General features: G+C 40.5%; 1 protein-coding gene across 1 annotated transcript in view; it reads right to left on the bottom strand.

The window, feature by feature from the left end:
• LOC126485073 (laminin subunit alpha-1) overlaps nucleotides 1-22,103 on the bottom strand; it is a 715,911-nt gene that overhangs the window by 61,941 nt on the left and 631,867 nt on the right. The window contains exons 35-39 of the mRNA XM_050108676.1: nucleotides 18,865-19,029; nucleotides 18,638-18,786; nucleotides 18,258-18,557; nucleotides 17,992-18,151; nucleotides 8,992-9,157 (exon numbers count right to left, since the gene is read on the bottom strand). Of these exons, the coding sequence (XP_049964633.1) occupies nucleotides 8,992-9,157; nucleotides 17,992-18,151; nucleotides 18,258-18,557; nucleotides 18,638-18,786; nucleotides 18,865-19,029 (940 nt within the window). The remainder of the gene's footprint in view (nucleotides 1-8,991; nucleotides 9,158-17,991; nucleotides 18,152-18,257; nucleotides 18,558-18,637; nucleotides 18,787-18,864; nucleotides 19,030-22,103) is intronic.

Consider the following 22,103-nt stretch of genomic DNA (forward strand, 5'->3'; position numbering starts at 1 on the left):
ATAGGAATGTGGGAAAAAGAGGGAGCAGGTGCATGAACACTGGAGTCAATGAGTTCATGCAGTGTATGATGACAATGACATGGAGGCATGGTTTGGGAGGGAGTGGCAGGTAAGATGAAGGGGAGACTCTTGTGTATAGGGTGTGGGGTTGTGGGAGTGAACAGTGAATTATAAGGCTAATTTCCATGTCTATAGATCAGAGAAACTTCTGCTGGAGGGAGAGGGGGTGTCCAGATGACACAGGTTGTGAAACACCCATTGAACTAGAGGATGTTGTGCTCAGCAGTGTGTTCCACCACTGAGTGGTCAACTCCAGTTGTGTCCACACTTTGGCAGTGGCCATTCATTCATGTGGACAGCTGGTTGGTGATCAAACCCACATAAAATGCTGCGCAGAAATTGCAGTAGATCTGGTGTATTATGTTGCTGCTTTCACAGGTAGTCCTGCCTTTTGTGAAACAGATTAAGCTTGTGATGGGACCTGAGTAAGATGCACTAGGATGGGTAAATCACGCAGATCTTGCATGTGGGCCTTCCTTAATGATATGACCCCTATGGCATGAGATTGGGAGTGGGAGTGGTATATGAATAGACCAGCATACTGTGCAGGTAGGAGAGTTGGGAAGGATCATTGGTTAAGATGTCATTTATTTCTGAGTGTGACTATAGATAGTCAAAGCCCTCATGAAGAACATGGTTGGTTAAGTTGTTCCAGTCTGGAAGAAAGATTATAGTTTAACATCTCATCAACAATGAAGTCATTAGAGATGAAGCACAAGCTTAGACTATGGAAAGATGGAGAAGGAAATCAGCCACTCCTTCACAAAGGGGAACCATTCACAAATTTGTCTAAGTGATGCAGGGAAATCACAGGAAACTTAAATCTGGATGCCAGAAAGGGGATTTGAAACATCACCCTCCCAAATGTGAGCCCAGTGTGCTAACAACTGTGCCACTGCACTCTGTCTCCAGTCTGTGATGATATTGGGTGATGAGAAGGGCTCTCCTTAACAGCTGGTTCTTGGGGGTTGTGGGAAGGTTAACGGTATGTGAGGATATGGAGCAGAAAATCTGTATGAAGACTAGGTTTTCGAGATAGCACCTGTCTGTAGAGGCCTTTGTGAGACCTCCCCAGCATATTGGGCAAACAAATTCTTATCACTGTAGATATACCATCCATGGGTGACCAGGCTTTAATAGGGGTGATTTTTTTATGTAGAAGGGGTGACAGCTGCCAAAATATAGGCACTGTCAGTGTTAGTGGGTTTAATATGGACAGGCATAGATGGAGCCACCAGAGAGGTGGAGGTCAATGTTCAGGAAAGTGGCATGTTCAGCTGAGGATTACTAGGTGAGGTGGATGGGAGATAAGGTGTTGAGGCTGTCAGGGATTGAGGATAGGGTGTATTAGCCCTAGATCCAGATCATGAAAATGTTATCAATGAACCTAAAATAGAAAAGGAGTTTGGAGTTTTGGAAAGTTAGGAAGGTTACCTCTAGGTGATCCACAAAGAAAATGAGATACATGCATGCCATGTGGGTGTCTGCAGCTATGTTGCGGATTTGTTTATGTATCTTTCCTTTAAAGAAGAAGTATTTGTGTGTGAGGATGCAATTTTTTAAATGTATGAAAAGTGAGGTAGTGGGTTTGGAGCTGGAAGGACATTGGGAGAGGTATTGTTTGATAGCACCACGGCTATGGGCATGAGGGATGTGGTGTATATGCAGGCAGCATCAACACTGATGAGTTGCAATCTGTACCTCCCAAACAAACTCTTGCCCTCCAACATCTGAAAGAGCACTCAAGACACTGCCTGAAAAATTATAAAATTTACTGACACCATACACTCACTTTAGAACAGCACTACCCATCAACACTTGGCCTACCCTCAAACTTCCTCATCAAACCATCACATCAAGCAGACCCTGCCTTGCTGATTTTTCCCATTTGCTGCATCCTCCAAAACAACCTCCCAACATCCCACAAGACCCAGAACCTAAGCAAAGCCAATATGATGTTGTCAATGTGCCCACCAAAACTGTCTATTGTATAGAAATTTGTCCTGTTCAAAGGCCTCAACTTCAGCCCATACCCAAGTTCAACCATGCTGGACTCATCAAAGATCTACTTTCCTTCTCCTGATCTCGATATTGAAAACACTTCTTTGCTTGCAATTCCTCCAATCAAAGCCCATCTAACCCTCATACTGAATGTCATCTCTTGCAATTCATATCATTGTCCAAATGAGATCTCCTCCCCCAACCACCACCTGGTCACCTTATAGGAATTTCTTACCTTCAACTTGGCCTCTCCTTCCTTTTCCAGGTCCCTTTCCAAGACTACAAACCTTGCATTGGAACAAAGAACAGCCATTTGCAACCTCATGATAGTCCCTGACTTAACTATCCTCTCTGCAAACAAAGGCCTCATCACAGTCATAATGAAATGAAGTGACTACCCAACAAAAGGCTTCCACTAAATGTCTGACTCCTCTATATACTGCCACAATGAGTCCGTCTCTGAAGTCCAATATTACCTCCAATACATACTCAAATCCTTAAACCCATCCCAGAATCTTCCCCCTGAATCCATTACCCTCCTGACCCCAATGACCCCCCCCCCCCCCCCCCCCACACACCCAACTTCTACATGCTTCCCAAAATCCAGAAAGCCAACAGTCCTGACTGCATCATCGTAGCTGGTTACTGTGCTCCCACTGAAAGAATCTTCACTCGTGTTGAGGAATGCCACCAATGAATTGTTCATAGCCTAGCCACTGATATCAAAGACGAAAATCACTTCTTTCACCAAACCTTGATCATCCCTACCCCGTTACCACCAAGATCCCAACTTGTCAATGTTAATGCCACCTCCCCACACACCAACAACACTCAAGCTCATGGCCTTGCTGCTATCAAACACTAACTCTTCCAACACCCTTTGAATTCCAAATCCACTACATTAAATGTTATACATCTAACTAAGTACATCCTCACACACAACTACTACTTCTATGCAGAGAAGATATATATATTAAAAAAAATCCATGGTCTGGTCGTGGCCACCTACATGGCACCCTTCTATACCAATCTGCTTATGTGCCACCTAGAGGAAACATTTGTAGCCTTCCATGATACCAAACTCCTTGTCTGTTTCACATTCAATGGTGATGTCTTAATTATCAGGACCCAGGACCAAGACATTTTTCCATAACCTCAATAGCTTCTCTCCCATCCTCTTCACTGGACCTTCTCAGCCCATCACGTCACCTCCCGGACGGTGACCTCCACCTCTCTGACGGATCCATCCGTGGCTCTGTCCATATCGAGCCCAGTAACTACCATCAGTACCTGTATTTTGACAACTGTCACTCCTTCCACACCATGAAATTGTTCCCATTTGCTCTGGCCACCCACAGACAGTGTACTTGCACTGATGAGATTTCCTTTGCCCAAGATGCAGGAGGCCTCACAAAGGCCTCCACAGACAGGTGCTATCCCAAAAACCTAATCTTCAAAGAGATTTTCTCCACCATATTCCACATACCCTTAACCTTCCCACAACCCCCAAGAACCAGCTGCAAAGAAGAAACCTTTTCATCACCCAGTATTGTCACAGACTGGAGCCAGAGTGCAGTGGCACAGTGGTTGGCACACTGAACTCGCATTCGGGAGGGTGACGGTTCAAATCGCCATTTCGCCATCCCAATTTAGGTTTCCTATGACTTCCTTGTATCACTTAAGACAAGTGCCTGGTTGGTTCCTTTGTAATGGGATGGCTGATTTCCTTCCATAGTCTAAGCTTGTGCTCTGTCTCTAATGACTTCACGGTTGATGGGATGTTAAACCCTAACCAACGATCCCTCCCACCCCTCCTACAGCAGTATTCTGTTGCCCACCAACCTACACAACATCCTGGTCTATTCATATCCCTGTAGAAGACCCAGGTGCAAGACCTGCCAAATTCACCAACCTCTGCACATTCTACGCAAGTCCCATCACAGGCTTATTGTATCCCACGAAAGGCAGGATCACCTGTGGGAGCAGCAGTGTCATATACCAGCTCTGCTGCAATTTCTGAACAGCAGTTTATGTGGGCACGATCACCAACCAGCTGTCCAAAGAATAAATGGCCACCATCAAACTGTGGCCAAGAGCAGAGTTGACCACCCAACGGTGCACTGCCGAGTGCTACATGCTCAAGTTTGAAGGCTGCTGCACAAGCCACGCTGTCTGGATCGTTTCCCACCAGCAACAGCTTCCCCGAACTACACAATTATGAGCTAGCCTCGCAACATATCGTCCGCTCCTGGTATTCTCCTGGTCTCAGACAATAACCCATTGCACTCACATCCTCTACCCCAGTCTCTAACCCCGTTCAATCCACACCTGCACATCATCTTCACCGTAAGCTGCACAAACACACTGACTCTAATGTTCATGCACCTGCTGCCTCTCCCTCCATCATTCCTATGCCACACAATTGCTGCCTCCCTCCTAGCCGACTGCTACCTTCCCCACCCCTCCTCTTGCTTCACGCCTCTCTACCCGTCCCACCTGACGCGATCTCTCAGCCCAGCCCAGCCCACCTGCCGACCTGTGGGAGTGTCCTCTACCTCATTAGTGAAGTCTTCATTCTTTTTGTGTGCCTGTCAATGACTTAATGTTCCTGCTGATCAGTGAATGGTCTCCTTCACTTCTACATCTTTTACAGTCTTCCTGGACTTTCCTAACCATATTTTAAGAGTCCAGAAGATATTGCCCACACAATATTATTAATAAGTATTAAAAAAATTATCAATAATAAAAAATAACAAAAGGAACAAAAAGCCATTCTGATCACTTATAAGTAGGGCCCGGATTTTAATTACCTCAAAAACAGTAAAACATGCAAGCATTTATGGCCAAAGACTTACATAAATATGACCTTAAAATAAAATATCACTTACTAGAAGTATATTTAAAGCATTCTTGTTTGTTTATTTAATTTTTTATTCAGCATAAAGTAAAACAAAATTCTCTTCTCAAAATATTGTAAGTATAGTTCTTTCTTTCTGTCGGGTTTGTGGCTAATTTGCACCTATTTTTTGAATGTCTGAATGTTTTATTTTCTACACACAAAGTACAGTGAAAAGATCATCTATCAAAACAGTAAAACAACGGTTTTATTTCTACATAGTATTTAAAGCCACCTAAAGGTGGCAGGGGTAAAATACAGGGAGCGAAAGGCTATTTACAATTTCTACAGCAACCAGATGGCAGTTATAAGATCGAGGGGCATGAAAGGGGAGCAGTGGTTGGGAAGGGAGTGAGACAGGGTTGTAGCCTCTCCCCGATGTTATTCAATCTGTATATTGAGCAAGCACTAAAGGAAACAAAAGAAAAATTTGGAGTAGGTATTAAAATCCACGGAGAAGAAATAAAAACTTTGAGGTTCGCCGATGACATTGTAATTCTGTCAGAGACAGCAAAAGACTTGGAAGAGCAGTTGAACGGAATGGACAGTGTCTTGAAAGGAGGATATAAGATGAACATCAACAAAAGCAAAACGAGGATAATGGAATGTAGTCGAATTAAGTCGGGTGATGCTGAGGGAATTAGATTAGGAAATGAGACACTTAAAGTAGTAAAGGAGTTTTGCTATTTGGGGAGCAAAATAACTGATGATGGTCGAAGTAGAGAGGACATAAAAGTTAGACTGGCAATGGCAAGGAAAGCGTTTCTGAAGAAGAGGAATTTGTTAACATCGAGTATAGATTTAAGTCTCAGGATGTCGTTTCTGAAAGTGTTTGTATGGAGCGTAGCCATGTATGGAAGTGAAACATGGACGATAAATAGTTTGGACAAGAAGAGAATAGAAGCTTTCGAAATGTGGTGCTATAGAAGAATGCTTGGAAGATTAGATGGGTAGATCACATAACTAATGAGGAGGTATTGAATAGAATAGGGGAGAAGAGGTGTTTGTGGCACAACTTGACAAGAAGAAGGGACCAGTTGGTAGGGCTAGTTCTGAGGCACCAAGGGATCACAAATTTAGCATTGGAGGGCAGCGTGGAGGGTAAAAATCAATAGAGGGAGACCAAGAGATGAATACACTAAGCAGATTCAGAAGGATGTAGGTTGCAGTAGGTACTGGGAGATGAAGAAGCTTGCACAGGATAGACTAGCATGGAGAGCTGCATCAAACCAGTCTCAGGACCGAAGACCACAACAACAACAACAACAACAGTATTTAAAGTGTTTCACATTATTTAATACCGTATGTGAATCTTCAGTATCTGCAAAGTTGCACTGGATCACAAGGTGCATTTTCAGGTTTTCCATTGTCAAAGATCTACAGTTGTCACTGAGGATAGTTTTGTACCTGGAAAAGCTCCTCTCCACTTCACAAGACGTCATTGGAGCGTATTTGAAGGCAGCCAGGTCACTGGAATTCAGCTTTGTTTCAGTATCTTCAAATGTTGTGGCATTCCCTGAAAGACTGTCACTAATTTTGCACAGTGTAGAATATCCAGTATTCCGTTGGAGAACACTTTGCAAATTGGTTTTCACTTTGTCAGCCACATGACCACGAGCTCGACCCAACTCACTCTGCACATGTTGCACAATACTCAGGGCCTCACATAGCTGAGTGCCAACAGCTTCCAGTCATTTGATGGCTTTTGATATCACTGAAAAATTGCTAAGAAAAGGTTTAGGTGGGAGAGGCGCTGAAGGTGCTTGTTCCTTGAATTTCTGCACCTGCATCAGAGCCTTCACATAGATTTTCTTGCCACGGGAAATTAATTTGTCCACGTCAGGGTAATTTGGTAACACCTCTTCGGCAACTCTGTGCAACGCATGTACAAGGCAAGTGGCGTACCACCATACTGGGGTAGGGAATCTGAAGCCCTTTGGCTGCTTTTGCCATATATGAAGCACCATCTGTTACAAGCAGCAAAATGTCGTCTCTCTTCACACCATCCGGCCACATTAGCTTCAGAGAGTTGTCAAACAAAATAGTGATCGTCAAATTGTTCCTCTATTGAGAGCTTCACACATTAGTAGGAACATATCTCCAGGTCCATCAATTTTTAGAACACCAACAACAAAATTTGCAATATATCGCCCACTAATATCTGTAGTTTCATCTATTGACAGCCAGATCTTTTGCTCAGCAATAGTAATTCATATTTTGTTGAGCACATCATTGTAGCATACAGATAAATAGTTCTTCCTCAGTGTAGATTCATCTGGAACTGGATGTGTTGTGTACTTCTCCAAGAACCGTCTGAAGTGTAGATTGTTCAGCTTTTCCAATGGGATGTTGTAGGACACCATCATCTCACACAAATCCTTACAGAATGATTGCACGGTTGACGACTGACCTGTCTGTTCAAATAAAAGCGTTTGCCTGCTGTTATTTCCAGCACTTGGTTTCACACAGTTGCTGTGTTTAGTGGTATTACAGTGTTGTTGCACATTAAAGCGCTTTTCTGGACAAACTTTAACTTCACAAAGTTTACAAAATAATATTTTCCCATCAGTACTAAAGAACTTCTCTCCAAATTCTCAAACATATCCTCGCAACTTCATGCTGTCCGAGCACTTTGCTTTAGGCACGCTGAACAGGGCAAAGGCTGTATTCAAACTGGTTAATGGGAACATCTGTGCAACTGCGATGATTATTATGGCAGAAGCCACCTTTATTGGCTCTGAGAGCGTATTGTCGACTCTGCGCAACAATGTTTTATGTTCGCGAAACGACTGTTGTGGTACACCGATTTTCTGCTACAGTCCTGAGAAATAAAGCTGTGTGGTAATTTATCTGTTTATCTTTCATAATAGCACGTTAAATATTGTATCGTGAGCAACATATTCGTTTTCTTATTTGTGTGCCCCGTAAGATATGAGAAAAATAGTATATGCATTTTTGGCAAAAGTTGACGGAAATATGACCTATTATATTGAAAGTTAGCCACAATATGACCTATTACTAAAATTTGTTGAAATATGACTTTATATGCACAATCAAAATACATTTTTCGACACTAAAATGCCTAGATTTGTGTATAAATTGTTCTAAAATTCACCCTATAGTTCAAAAAAAAATATGACTTGTCATTAAAATCTGGGCCCTACTTATAAGCTTCTTTGTTGTCACTCCATACACTCCGTTTTCATAGTCTGACTTACAGTCTCACAAATGTACAATCATTAGTGCTGTCTTTGTCAACAAGATGAGAATCTCAACAATGTAGGAAAAGACAGACTGCTACTTACTGTGAAGAAGACACGTGAATTTGCAGACAGGCACAATCAAAAGACACTTACATAAAGCTTTCTGTCACAGCATTCCAGCCAGAGATGCTGGAGTTGGTGGTCCTGTATGTGTGAGGTGTGCTTGCTTCTTGCTTGTGTGTGTGTGTGTGTGTGTGTGTGTGTGTGTGTGTGTGTGTGTGTGTGTGTGTGTTTTACTGATGAAGGCTGTGGCCAAAAGCTTTATGGAAGTGTCTTTTCATTGTGCCTGTCTGCAACTTGACGTGTCTTCTTTGTGGTAAATAGCAATCTGTCATTCCCTACACTGTTGATATTCCTACTGGGAGTTTCCATTGTCTGAGATGAGAATCTCAATTTTGCAATGGTCTATGTATTACAAACTTCTAAATTCAGGTTCATAACTATAATATTTATAACATGAGGAAAATAAAGAAAATATAACAATACTGAATTGTGGACAATAATAAATAGAATTATAAAGTTAATGTATTACCAGCCTTTTTTTTTTGGGTGGGGTGGGGGCTAATATAATTCATCTATACATCTACATATAAAATGAAGTATGAAATAAGTTTGTAATAAGAGTAAGACTGAAACTTATAGACATGGTTAGCTCTATATACTTTCTTCAAGAGATTGGAGAAATACTTACTACGATACGATATCTTAAGTCACTTGCAACACAATATTACCTAGGAATGTGATAGACATACTATTAATTTTGCAACAAACCTGTTTCATGATTTGATCTTCGGTCAAAAAATCTAATTGCATCTATGTGAAACCATTTTCCAGTGTTGTAAAAATTGGAAGTTGATATTTCCAGGCGATTTCCATCACCATAGAGTATTATAAAAATAACTTTCCCTTCCCTCATTACTACTGCTACAAACTGGTCCTGTTAAGAAAGACATAAAAAATAAAGCTATATGACATGCAGTAGCAGTTTCTCTAATGTTTACCATATTATGACTCAGTTCTCTAATATTTAAGTGCAAAATGGATCTTATAATAACACTAAAATGCTGAGACTAGAGGCACGTGTAACACAGTTTGGATAATTAATGATCGTGAGTGGAACTACTGAAAGATGGAACGTGCAAACTTCATGACTTGGCTATGATTACATATGGCGAGAACATTATGTGTCACAACAGATAAATAAATGCATATCTAAATGTTACTGAGGGTAGGACTGGTGGGAAACAAACCGGTGTTAACCTGTCAGCTTAAATACAATCATTTGGGACTTGTGTACCAAATGTCTCTGAGACAAACAGCACAATCAACAAACCTCGTGGGGCTGAAATTTTGCTAGTAAAATGCAATTACATTGTTTAAAATAACGTTTTTTTTATTATTCATTGTCACTAATGCTAAAATGTGGATGCATTACAGTGTCACTGATACTGAAACACCAAAAATCTTGCAAAGCACACAATTAAAAGACATGGTGACATTACTATAATTCCTATTTTTAGTTACATGGCACTTGCAAAATTGTTTTGGTATCACCTCCAGACACTTCTTATTCTAAAGATGCAAATGCTTGCAAGTAAACTAATAAAATGATAACAAGTTCACAACTTTCACACATGTCTAATGTTGAACAATGTGGACTTCACTCTGCTGAAGTTCTTGAATTAAAACACAGAACAACAGGAAGTATGTGCAAAATAGCAGGAGGAGCACAACTATCAACAATGACAATTGATGGCACAGAAAATCAAATTTCTTAGTCATTAAAATTGCCTCAGCCATTGGTGCCACAGTTCCACTGGTTGCCTACCTGCCACTGTCTTAGTTCCTGTCCTTTAACAAGACCAAAGATGATTGAGATTTGCTCACTATTGGCTGTGCCAAAACTTCATCACAGTTCACGCAAAGAACATGTCTTTAGAGGGAATTTTTTAAATATTGTCTGGACTATAAATTTTTTCGGTTACTTCATAAACTTTACTCCATGAGTAGATCCAGAAAAATTGCATGCCTGAAATTTGGACCCTGCTAGAGACCCATGTTAGGCAAAAGTGTCATTTAATATAAGACTGTATACAGCTTAACCAGCATATAAAGCTTCAGGGCAGTTGAATTTAGAATGGGGTATTAAAATGAACATGGGCAACAAACTTATACCATCTCAGGTGCAAGTACACTGATGTGCCAAAACATTATGACCACCTGTTTAATAGCTTGTCAGCCCAGCTTTGTGAGAAATACATCACTGATTCTGCATATCAGAGATCTGATAGTTTGGTGGTAGGTCTGTGGAGGTATGTGGCATGTCATGTAATTCATGTAAATAATGGGATGCTGATTTGTGTACAAAGTGATGGTGCTTGAGAGCAACCCAGATAGGTTTCACAGGATTTACATCAGGTGAATATGGTCACAGACATCAACAAAAGTTCACTGTAATGTTCCTCAAACAATTGTAGCGTTGTTCTGGCTCCAAGACACAGACAATTATGCTGATGAAAGATGAAATTGCCACTGAGAAAGACAACGGGTGAAGGGATGCACGTGGTTTGCAGTTGCCAGCTTGTCTTCGATTACTACCACAGGTTCCTTGCACGTGCAGGAGAATGTCTCCCATAGCATAATTATGCTCCCATCAGCCTTCACCCATGGCACACTGCATGTTTCAAGCCACCACTTACATTGATGACTGGTTTGATGCAGCTCTCCATGCTACTCTATCCTGTGCAAGCTTCTTCATCTCCCAGTACTTACTGCAACCTACGTCCTTCTGAATCTGCTTAGTGTATTCACCTCTTTGTCTCCCTCTACAATTTTTACCCTCCACGCTGCCCTCCAATGCTAAATTTGTGATCCCTTGGTGCCTCAGAACATGTCCTACCAACCGATCCCTTCTTCTAGTCAAGTTGTACCACAAACTTCTCTTCTCCCCAATCCTATTCAATACCTCCTCATTAGTTATGTGATCTACCCATCTAATCTTCAGCATTTTTCTGTAGCGCCACATTTCGAAAGCTTCTATTCTCTTCTTGTCCAAACTGTTTATAGTCCATGTTTCACTTCCGTACATGGCTACACTCCATACAAATACTTTCAGAAACGACTTCCTGACATTTAAATCTATAATCGATGTTAACAAATTTCTCATCTTCAGAAACGCTTTTCCTGCCATTGCCAGTCTACATTTTATATCCTCTCTACTTTGACCATCATCAGTTATTTTGCTCCCCAAATAGCAAAACTCCTTTACTACTTTAAGTGTCTCATTTCCTAATCTAATTCCCTCAGCATCACGCGACTTAATTCGACTACATTCCATTATCATCGTTTTGCTTTGTTCATGTTCATCTTATATCCTCCTTTCAAGACACTGTCCATTCCATTAAACTGCTCTTCCAAGTCCTTTGCTGTCTCTGACAGAATTACAATGTCATCGGCGAACCTCAACATTTTTATTTCTTCTCCATGGATTGTAATACGTACTCTGAATTTTTCTTTTGTTTCCTTTACTGCTTGCTCAATATACAGATTGAATAACATCAGGGAGAGGCTACAACCCTGTCTCACTCCCTTCCCAACCACTGCTTCCCTTTCATGCACCTCGACTCTTATAACTGCCATCTGGTTTCTGTACAAATTGTAAATAGCCTTTCGCTCCTGTATTTTACCCCTGCCACCTTTAGAATTTGAAAGAGAGTATTAATCTTTCTTCAAGATAAGTCGTAAGGTCAGTATTGCCTCACATGTTCCAATATTTCCACGGAATCCAAACTGATCTTCCCCAAGGTTGGCTTCTACTTGTTTTTCCATTCGTCTGTAAGGAATTCGCATTAGTATTTTGCAGCTGTGGCTTATTAAACTGATTGTTCGGTAATTTTTACATCTGTCAACACCTGCTTTCTTTGGGATTGGAATTATTAAATTCTTCTTGAAGTCTGACGGTATTTCGCCTATCTCATACATCTTGCTCACCAGATGGTAGAGTTTTGTCAGGACTGGCTCTCCCAAGGCCGTCAGTAGCTCTAATGGAATGTTGTCTACTCCCAGGGCCTTGTTTCGACTCACGTCTTTCAGTGCTCTGTCAACTCTTTACGCAGTATTGTATCTCCCATTTCGTCTTCATCTACATTCTCTTCCATTTCCAGAATATTGTCCTAAAGCACGTCACCCTTGTATAGACCCTCTATATACTCCTTCCACCTTTCTGCTTTCTCTTCTTTGCTTAGAACTGGGTTTACATCTGAGCTCTTGATATTCATACAAGTGGTTCTCTTTTCTCCAAAGGTCTCTTTAATTTTCCTGTAGGCAGTATCTATCTTACCCTTAGTGAGATAAGCCTCTACATCCTTACATTTGTCCTCCAGCCATCCCTGCGTAGCCATTTTGCACTTCCTGTCGATCTCATTTTTGAGACGTTTATATTCCTTTTTGCCTGCTTCATTTACTGCATTTTTTTATTTTCTCCTTTCATCAATTAAATTCAATATTTCTTCTGTTACCCAAGGATTTCTACTAGCCCTCGTCTTTTTACCTACTTGATCCTCTGCTGCCTTCACTACTTCATCCCTCAGAGCTACCCATTCTTCTTCTACTGTATTTCTTTCCCCCATTTGTGACAATTGTTCCCTTATGTTCTCCCTGAAACTCTGTACAACCTCTGGTTTAATCAGTTTGTCCACATCTCATATCCTTAAATTCCCACCTTTTTGCAGTTTCTTCAGTTTTAATCTACAGCTCATAACCAATAGATTGTGGTCAGAGTCCACATCTGCCCCTGGAAATGTCTTACAATTTAATACCTGGTTCCTAAATCTCTGTCTTACCATTATATAATCTATCTGATACCTTCTAGTATTTCCAGGATTCTTCCATGTGTACAGTACAACCTTCTTTTATGATTCTTGAATGAAGTGTTAGCTATGATTAAGTTATGATCTGTGCAAAATTCTTCCAGACAGCTTCCTCTTTCATTTCTTTCCCCCAATCCATATTCACCTACTATGTTTCCTTCTCTCCCTTTTCCTACTCTTGAATTCCATTGACGTAGTGTAGCAAAAATGTGATTCACCCTAAGAGCCAACACATTTCCATTTATCGACAGTTGAATTCCAATGGTCCCATGCCGACTGCAATCATAATCGAGAGTGTCGTTGGGTCAACATGTCAACATGTATGGTCTGCTGCGGAGCTCCATGTTCAAGAATGTACGATGAACAATGTGCTCCAAAACACTTGCGTCAGCACCAACATTGTGCTCTTCTGACAGATATGCCATAGATCAACATCCATCCTTCTTTACAGAGCAGACAAGGTTTCAAACCCCACATTCTGTGAAGAGTCATGGACATCCACCATTTAGCTCCTAGTGGTAGTTTTACTGTCTTTCTGCCTCTTTACGTAGATGTTCACAACAGTAGAACATGATCATTCGACCAGATTCAACATTTTCAAGATACTTGTTCAGAGGCTCTGCGTAATAATAATCTGTACTTTGCTGAAGTCACTTATCTCAATGGATTGCCCCATTTGCAGCTCATATCTTCATTAGGGTGATCCTCTGACCATGTCTGCTCCACTAACATACTTTTGTTACTGTGTCACAAGCCCACTTACTGCATCACATGCTCACAATGCCACCAAGTGGCATCCAACATCACGATGGGCAGTGGTCATAACATTTTGGCTCGTCGGTGTATAATTTCATGTGTCAAACACGCAATGTAAACACTACTATGCTGACTCCTTTATTTGCGATGTAGTTATTCTTTTGCCAGACAAGGAAGTACACTGTCGAGCACACAAACATGTAAACCTGACTATTATGAAAGTTCTGTCAATAGTAAATTAATCATTTGTATGAACTCCAACCCCCACTCAGCAGTACAAGTTAAGTCCTCATAGAGATGGTGCTCAGTTCTTTTTGTGGTAGCAGGCTCTGATTTTTTTATTGTTAATGTCCTTGTATCACATACAGCTTTATGCCAAAACTCCTACAAACCCCATGACAGGTGTCACTGCTACTACTATTGAGTTAAACGCACTTCCAGAGTATGCCAACACAGCCAAAAGTACTCCAAATCATCACCCTCCACCGAGATAAACACTGCCTTTCTTCAGTGAATGGTTACAAATACTGCAATCTTGCATCTCCCTATCATGTTCCAGACTGATACCCAGGACGCCATTTTTCAAGCTGACACCAGTTTCACCTACACCATTACATTCTACAGTGCTGTAACTTCACTATGTCAATCACTTGATTTCAAAATCCATTCAGTCATGATGAAAGGATTTCTTACCACTTCTGTAGCCTCTAACAATTGTTTTGCACTATTAAATATGGACTGCAGTATATTAAATGAATCCACAGGATTTTTGTTTACAATTTCCTAACTATTCAATCTCATTTTAGCTGTTCTACAGTAATCTAGACCATGGTGAAACCATCACAAGTATTAATTTTTCTAAACAAAGGTCACATCTAAGCAAAGAAAGCACATATCCAACTAGGCACATTCACTGGCCATTGATAATTTGCCTGTGATGAATACCTTGAAATAATTTCAGATAACATAAATTTTTATACCATATTCCTATCAAATGCTGACATGCTGTGACAGTCACCGATCTCCTAAATCAGTTACAAAAAATATCCCATTTAAATGCACAACTTGTGCAGTGCATATGTATTCTTGAAGTAGCAGCTTTGCCCATATGCTGCTCAGGAAACTACACACTTGGAAGGCCATCAATTTGGCAGCCAGTGCTTTCCAATAGCGTCATTCCATCAGAATGAATTCCCAATGTCTCCAAAAAAACTCGGTAGTGCAGTGTCTTAAAAAAAAAAAAAAGGGGAAGGAAGTAAAAGTTCTGCATTCAGACCCACACAGTTACAATTGGGACAAAGATCACCATTCTCCCTGCAGTTGTTGGATACTTGACATTGCAGCCACTACATGTCACTCAAGTAGCTCCTCAGTTGGCATTACAAGGCTGAGTGCACCCCCTTCCAGTCCCCCACCAAGGAAAAATCTCTAGCAGTCGAAACCAGGTCCTCTGCATGTCAGTCAGACGTGTTGACCACTGAGCTACAGAGGCGGACTAATGGATCTGTCACCTAACTATTTTCTGGCATTTTGCAAAATACAAGGAGAACTGTGCATTGCATGTAATGGTGGGTATTATGTCTGAGTGTCTGCAACCACAAGATTTACTTCACCAGCAGGCTGATGCTGAAGCACTGTCGCACTACTCTTATTGGCACAGGCCCATTATTGACCTTATATGACACAGTCTGTTTCTATATCAACACACATTACATAGATTTCCCATCAGTGGAGCAATGGCACTAAAATGGGTCAAGCAGGATCTCACTCCCCAGCAGGTCTTACAGTGCCTACAACAAGGATGGTCTATATAGATGCCACAAAGTATCACTAGTAACCTGTGAACATTCCTTATGCTGGCTGCCATCTTTCCTAAAGGGTGGTGTCATTAAGCTGAGCACAGAATGAAAGACAATGAGCTGCAACATTATTTCAGGAGACACCTTTCCAATGTCTACTACAAAAGTAGTTGCAAAAATATTAAATTCAAATTCAAACTGATTTACATCCCTAAATCCATTGTCAAGCAAGCATTCTCTCATAGCCTGTAGCACAGTAACAAATCCATAGAAACGTTTATTCAGTGTCTCCTTTAGCATATTTTTTCCATTTACAATTAATCTAATGTTTGGAAATCTCACACATGAATATTCTGAAAGTTTCTTTGTCTTCAATGCAAATTTACTGCGCAAACATGAGGTAATTATCAAAGTGCTTGACACCATTTTGGTTTCAAGAGAAAATTAGTATTGTGTGTGTTTGGTCAGTTAAATTAGAAATTCAATATCTTATCCCCAGTAAGAGATAATTCTTTTACTATCTTTTCTTTCATGTCCCTGAAAAGTGTTCCGTCTTTACACACCTTGGAAATCCATAGGAAAACAACACCTCTACTCAACCAGCATACTTCCGAAAAATAAGGCACATTACTATTTTCACAATCAAGTTCTTCCAGGAAAGATGTAAACTGCCAATGCCTCAAACTGTGAGCTCTCAATATATTACTTGTGGTTTACAACATAACATAGTATTCTCCTGGTATTTCCTGGCATATACCAATTTTTTTTTAACTTTTTTCTCATTAAATCAAAAAAGGGGGAGTACAGGTTGGAATATCAAAAATGTTATGAAAAGGATAGATTGCTGATCATCATAAAGATGACATGATGAGTTGCAGACAGGCACAATGAAAAGACTGTTACTCATTTAGCTTTCAGCCAAAGTCTTCAACAGAAAAGAAAAGAAAAGAAAACACACACATTCCCACAAGCAAGCACACCTCACACATATATGATAACTCTCTCTGATCAGTGTGGCCATAACGCAATGGAGAGTGGGGCACGGAAAGGGAACGGATAGCAGTAGAAGAGCCAGCATTACCTGACAGGGCGTGCAGGGACTACATCGTGATTAGACAAGGCAGCTTGACATGGCATCTGGCAGATTGTGAGGGAGGAAGGGGGGAGGCAGGGAAAAGGAGAGCAGCAAAGAGGGGAAACGGCTGGTGGCATTGGGAGAATGTGGGGGCACAATAGGGATGGGAAACTTGAAATGGGAGGAGTGACAGAACAAAGGAGGACAGAAACTGTTGGATGAAGGGTGTGAGGACAATAGGTTATTGTACGTGAAGGCAGAGATAATTTCGGGAGAGGAGAATGTGTTGTAAGGATAACTCCCATCTGCACAGATCAGAAAAGCTAGTGGTGGAGGGGAGAATCCAGATGGCCCAGCTTGTGAAGCAGCCACTAAAATCAAGCGTGTTATATTCCGCTGTGTGCTGTGCCACAGGGTGGTTCACTTTGTTATTGGCTACAGTTAGGTGGTGGCAATTCATCCTGCTATGCAGATGGATGGTAGTCATACTAATATAAAAAGCTCTGCAATGATTGCACCGGAAGTGGTATATGGCATGGCTGCCTACACAGGTGCCCTAGCCTCTGATGGGGTAGGATAAGTCTGCGACTAGAAAGTGCTGCGTGTGGTGGATTGGGCAGGTACTGCACCTGGGTCTTCCACAGGAATAATCCCTGTGGGCAGGGGTTGGGGCTGGAGGTGGCATAAGGATGGACTACGAAGCTCCACAACATCCCAGTCCAGTAATTTTATATTACAAAGCAGAAACTGAGTGCTGCTTTATTTTTCAGTAACAAGTAACTTTCTTTTGACTGTGATTTAAAGTGGAAAGCTTTATTATATTTTTGTTTTGAGCATCTTAACTACTTCTTGGCCATTTTCTTCCCACTAACTCTCATTTTACTACAAAGAAGACCTCAACATACACAATTACAACACACAAAGTCACCAGCAGGCCTCATTGCCGAGTGCATTTCCATTTGGAAAGAGTGGTGATAGAAGGGTATGGGAGTTGGAAAGGGGACTCATAACTGGGTTGGAATGGGTGGGTGGGGTTGAAACTGGCAGCCACTGCAAACAACTGAGAGTGCCCACATCCACATTCTTGCTTTTGCCCGCCATATTCTGGCAGATAAAATTAAAGAAAGAGTGAGATATCACAACTACAAGAGATAACATGGCAGCAGTAAATTGAGTTCACCAACCAAAATGCAGTAAATTTTCGTCTAAGAAAGGCACAGAGCTAGGGTTAATTGTTGTCATTATTATTTTTGTTATGAGCACTTAATGGTACCTTATTTTTGTTAACAGCCATGAATATCAATGCATTTTCATCCAACGTCCGGATTTTCAGTGATATACTGAAAGCATATTTATCATACAAAGTAGCATCTCGTATGGCATATCCATCACCAGTGAACCTGTATGATTGCTCATCTCGTGATTCTTCAACCCTGTGAAACAAAAAGAATGAGAATTTTTAAAAAGAATTATCTTTAATTAATTCATTATTTATTAAACTGGATAAAATTACACTGTGTCCACCAAAATACAACTAACCCTTCAATGCAAGCTGTACAACTTCCTTTGATTTCACTGTTAAAGTTCCACAATCCTATTGGTCTTCCATCAAGAACAACTCGATGCAAACACCCGACAAACTTTTTTCTTGCACTGAGCAACTGTGGTGGAACAGGAATGTATGGTGGTAAGCCTCCAATCCAAACAACATCATCTGCTCCAACATCTAAACGTCCAAATCCTGGAGCAGTACTGTTTGTTTGAGGATCACCACTGTATTCTGGTGATCCATCAGGTAAAACTTGATGCCTAACAGCAAGTTTTGCTATGTTGCTAGTCCTGTAAGGAACACAATATTTAATGTCATATGACACTGTTTCAAATGAATGGAATTCAACAACAGTGAATGTAAGTTGTACCTCTCCACCTCTATGCGATACCAGTTCTTGTCTTCCTTGAGAACAGCTGTTTCTATTTTTCTGGGGTGTGTGATAATTCCCACTCCACCTCCAACATCCCAAAGAAAACGAATTTTTCTGTTTACCATCTCGAGCGCTATGAAATCTTTCTAGAATTGAAATTAAAAAGTATTTTTATACAAATTACTCTGGATTACAATATGCAAGTGTATATCATTCTGACTTACTGATGAGGAATTACTGCTTGACAGGTAGAACAGCAATGCATCCTTCTCATCTGAATCAACAGCATAATTTAAAATAATTGATGTTGTAATAGTAGGAACCAGAGTTTTAGGTTTATAAGATCGCACACAACCATTATTAGCATTGCTAGTAATAGAGAGACGGATCTGCAACAGAGATTTCATAATGCATTAAAAATGAAAGTGAAAAGCACCAACACAATTATAGCCTGCAATTTTATGACCTTTCATACAGCAACAAAATTAATGACATTGAAGCCACTGATACAAGCAAAATTCACATACTTAATGTCATATTTCATGAAATAATTTTCATTTTGAGATACATTTCATTTACTGCATTACTTATATCTGCATTAGGTTATGCACATTTTCTATTCCAGTGCTGCATAACCCAAAATTCTCAGAGAAATAGATCAGAATTTTTTCCTCTAAATACTTCTGTTTCTTATATAAATCCACATTTTTGCAGCTGCAACAGCATATGACTTAATAGTGCTGTATTTTTCAGTTGTAACAATTACTCAAATATATCACTGATGCAGCATGAAACATGCACAATAAATATGAACCCAGAAAAATTCAACAATTATATATAAGCAAGCTAAGAAGAAAATACAAAACCACAGCAGGCTTACTACATTTCTTTCTTTTTTTTTTTGTATGAAAACTGCATAACATTTTTCAGAACTTTACAGGAACTCATTAAATAAATGCACTTCTGAAAACTTTACAGTAAACTGAAAGCAGCCAAAGAAATGAATTTAAATAATTCTGAGTCACAAGGAACTACAACAAACAATGGAAAATCTGGGACAGAATGATAGCAATATTAAAGGGACATCACATAGAGGAGGCATTGAGTGGCAGAGAGGTGGACTGAATAAAGATTCCATATGTATTTAGCTAAATAATATCCAGCAGTGTGCATTCAATGTGCCTGTCTGCCACTCAATGTCTCCTCTATGTGGTGTATAGCAATTCATATTGGAGCTATAACAAAAAGTAATAACACAAAAAGAATGGGAAAATCACAACAGTGAATATGTAGACAAACTCAAAATAATAATATTCATATTTTTACATAATTCAAATATGATTCCTACATCAATGTAATCCAGCTAAATGATTTCAGAAACATAGTGAAAACATGATAAGTAAAACCAGACTCCTTGTTTTACAGTGCTTTAGCTATTTGAAAAACCATTTGAGTAAATATATGGATGATGAAAATCTACTGTGGTTGGCCAGGAGAGGTTTTTACGATAGATCAGCCTTGCCTCTGGGTATGAAACAAAAATCATTACTTTCATCACAATAGTTGGTTAACACGTACCATACAAATGAGGTGATCAAGACAAACTGGAGAAGAAAGAAAGGAAAACACTCAGAAAAATTTTAGAATCACAAAAGAACAAAGATAACAACTGGATAAAGAGGAGAAATGAAGATCTACAAAGAAACATAGGAACAATCACAAACACAATAAGAAAGACGAAATTAAAATTTTGTGGTCTTATGTACAGAATGAATGATAGCAGGCCAATGAAGAACATTTCTAACTTTATTTTAAAATTAAAAAAACACCTTGAGATGGTTGGAAAAGAAAAGAAAGACTTGAGAAAACTTAACGTTGCAGAAAGACCTTACACAACAGAGGTATAATACAGAATCAATTCAATTGAAACACTTTTAATTTGCTGTTACGGTACATCATACCATTATATATCAGTACCATTATTGCTACAAAAGGTGTCCAGAAGAGTCTGAAAGTGCAGGATTGCGTTCTGTACAGCAGAACAAAGCATGTCCGTAGGTATGTTGGTTACCTCTGTTAATATTCTGCGCTTTAGATCAGCACATGTGTGATGTTCCACTGGTAAATCTTGTACTTCAGTTACCCTCAGAACCAGAAATCACAGGGATTGTGCTGGTCAAGCATTTCAAAATGATTGGCTGATAATTCAATATTTCCAAATGTGTTTCTGAGAAGCAGATGAACTTCGCGAGCGATCTGCAGTAGGGCCTCATCTTGCATAAAAACTGTTGAGTTCAATGCATCTCTCTCCTGTAGGTTGGGCATGATATGCTGGCAACGCATATTGCAGTAATGCTAGCCACTCACACTGCACATCTTTGGATCTTGAGCATCAATGTGTTCAAAACATGGTGAGCATAGCCGTGAAGCCACACCGTATGGTGACACATTCACCATACAGAGGAACTGCATGCACAATGACAGTATATTAAGATCCTTCCACTCAGCAATTGTGTACGTGTTCACCTCACTCGTCAGAGAAAAATGAGCTTCATCTGTCCATAGGATGGTCCAGGGGCAGCCCTCATCAACTTCAGTCCTTGTGAGAAAGTGGAGAGTGAAGTCAACATATCATTGTGCGTCCTAGTCCAAGCAGCTGTACGATATGGATCTTGTATGGATACCATTTGAGAATGGTTCGAAGTACCTTCCATACAGAGACCACGGGATGTTCAACTGTCATGACACAGCACGCACACTGCCTGATGACTGAGAACTGCACGCAGTGTTATCTGCTGTAGCAACAGCAATTTCATCAAACTACCTCTGGTGCAACCGCTCGTCGGCCTCTTCCCAGAGCCGAGCCCAACTCCTCAGTTGATTCCAACTTCTTCATAGTGCTCCGCAGAGCAAGTGGAGAAAGAGGACCCTTCTATAATCCTTTCAGCCAGCGATATTCTTGCAGCTGCATTCTTGCATTGAAATATCTGATGGATAAGAAGTAAAATTAATGAAGTACTTATCTGCATTGATGAGTTGTGAGTAGTCAGCCCCAGTTGACACAATCTGCCTCTCTGAACATCATGTGACCACAGGTAGAGATGTGTTAAGTGTAGCAGGATTTAGGTTACATCTCATTTCTCCAGAACAGAATTGGAGAAAGGGGGAAACATAACATTCATCAGAAATTGTCATAAATTTATGAACATAAGAGATTCAAACAACAGAAAATTCAGGACGGAATGTAACAATATTATCACCATATAGCAGAGATGCTGAGTCGGAGACAGGCACAACAAAAAGACTCTTGCAATTAAAGCTTTCGGGCATTAAAGCCTTCGTCAATGACACACACACACACACACACACACACACACACACACACAGAGTGGTGACTGGGTGGGGGTAAGAAGGAGGCTGGGGCGGGGAGAGGGGGGGGGGATAGTATGGTGGGGGTGGCAGA

Source organism: Schistocerca serialis, chromosome 6 (assembly GCF_023864345.2).
Source record: "Schistocerca serialis cubense isolate TAMUIC-IGC-003099 chromosome 6, iqSchSeri2.2, whole genome shotgun sequence".
In the NCBI taxonomy this organism is placed as follows: Eukaryota; Metazoa; Arthropoda; class Insecta; order Orthoptera; family Acrididae; genus Schistocerca; species Schistocerca serialis.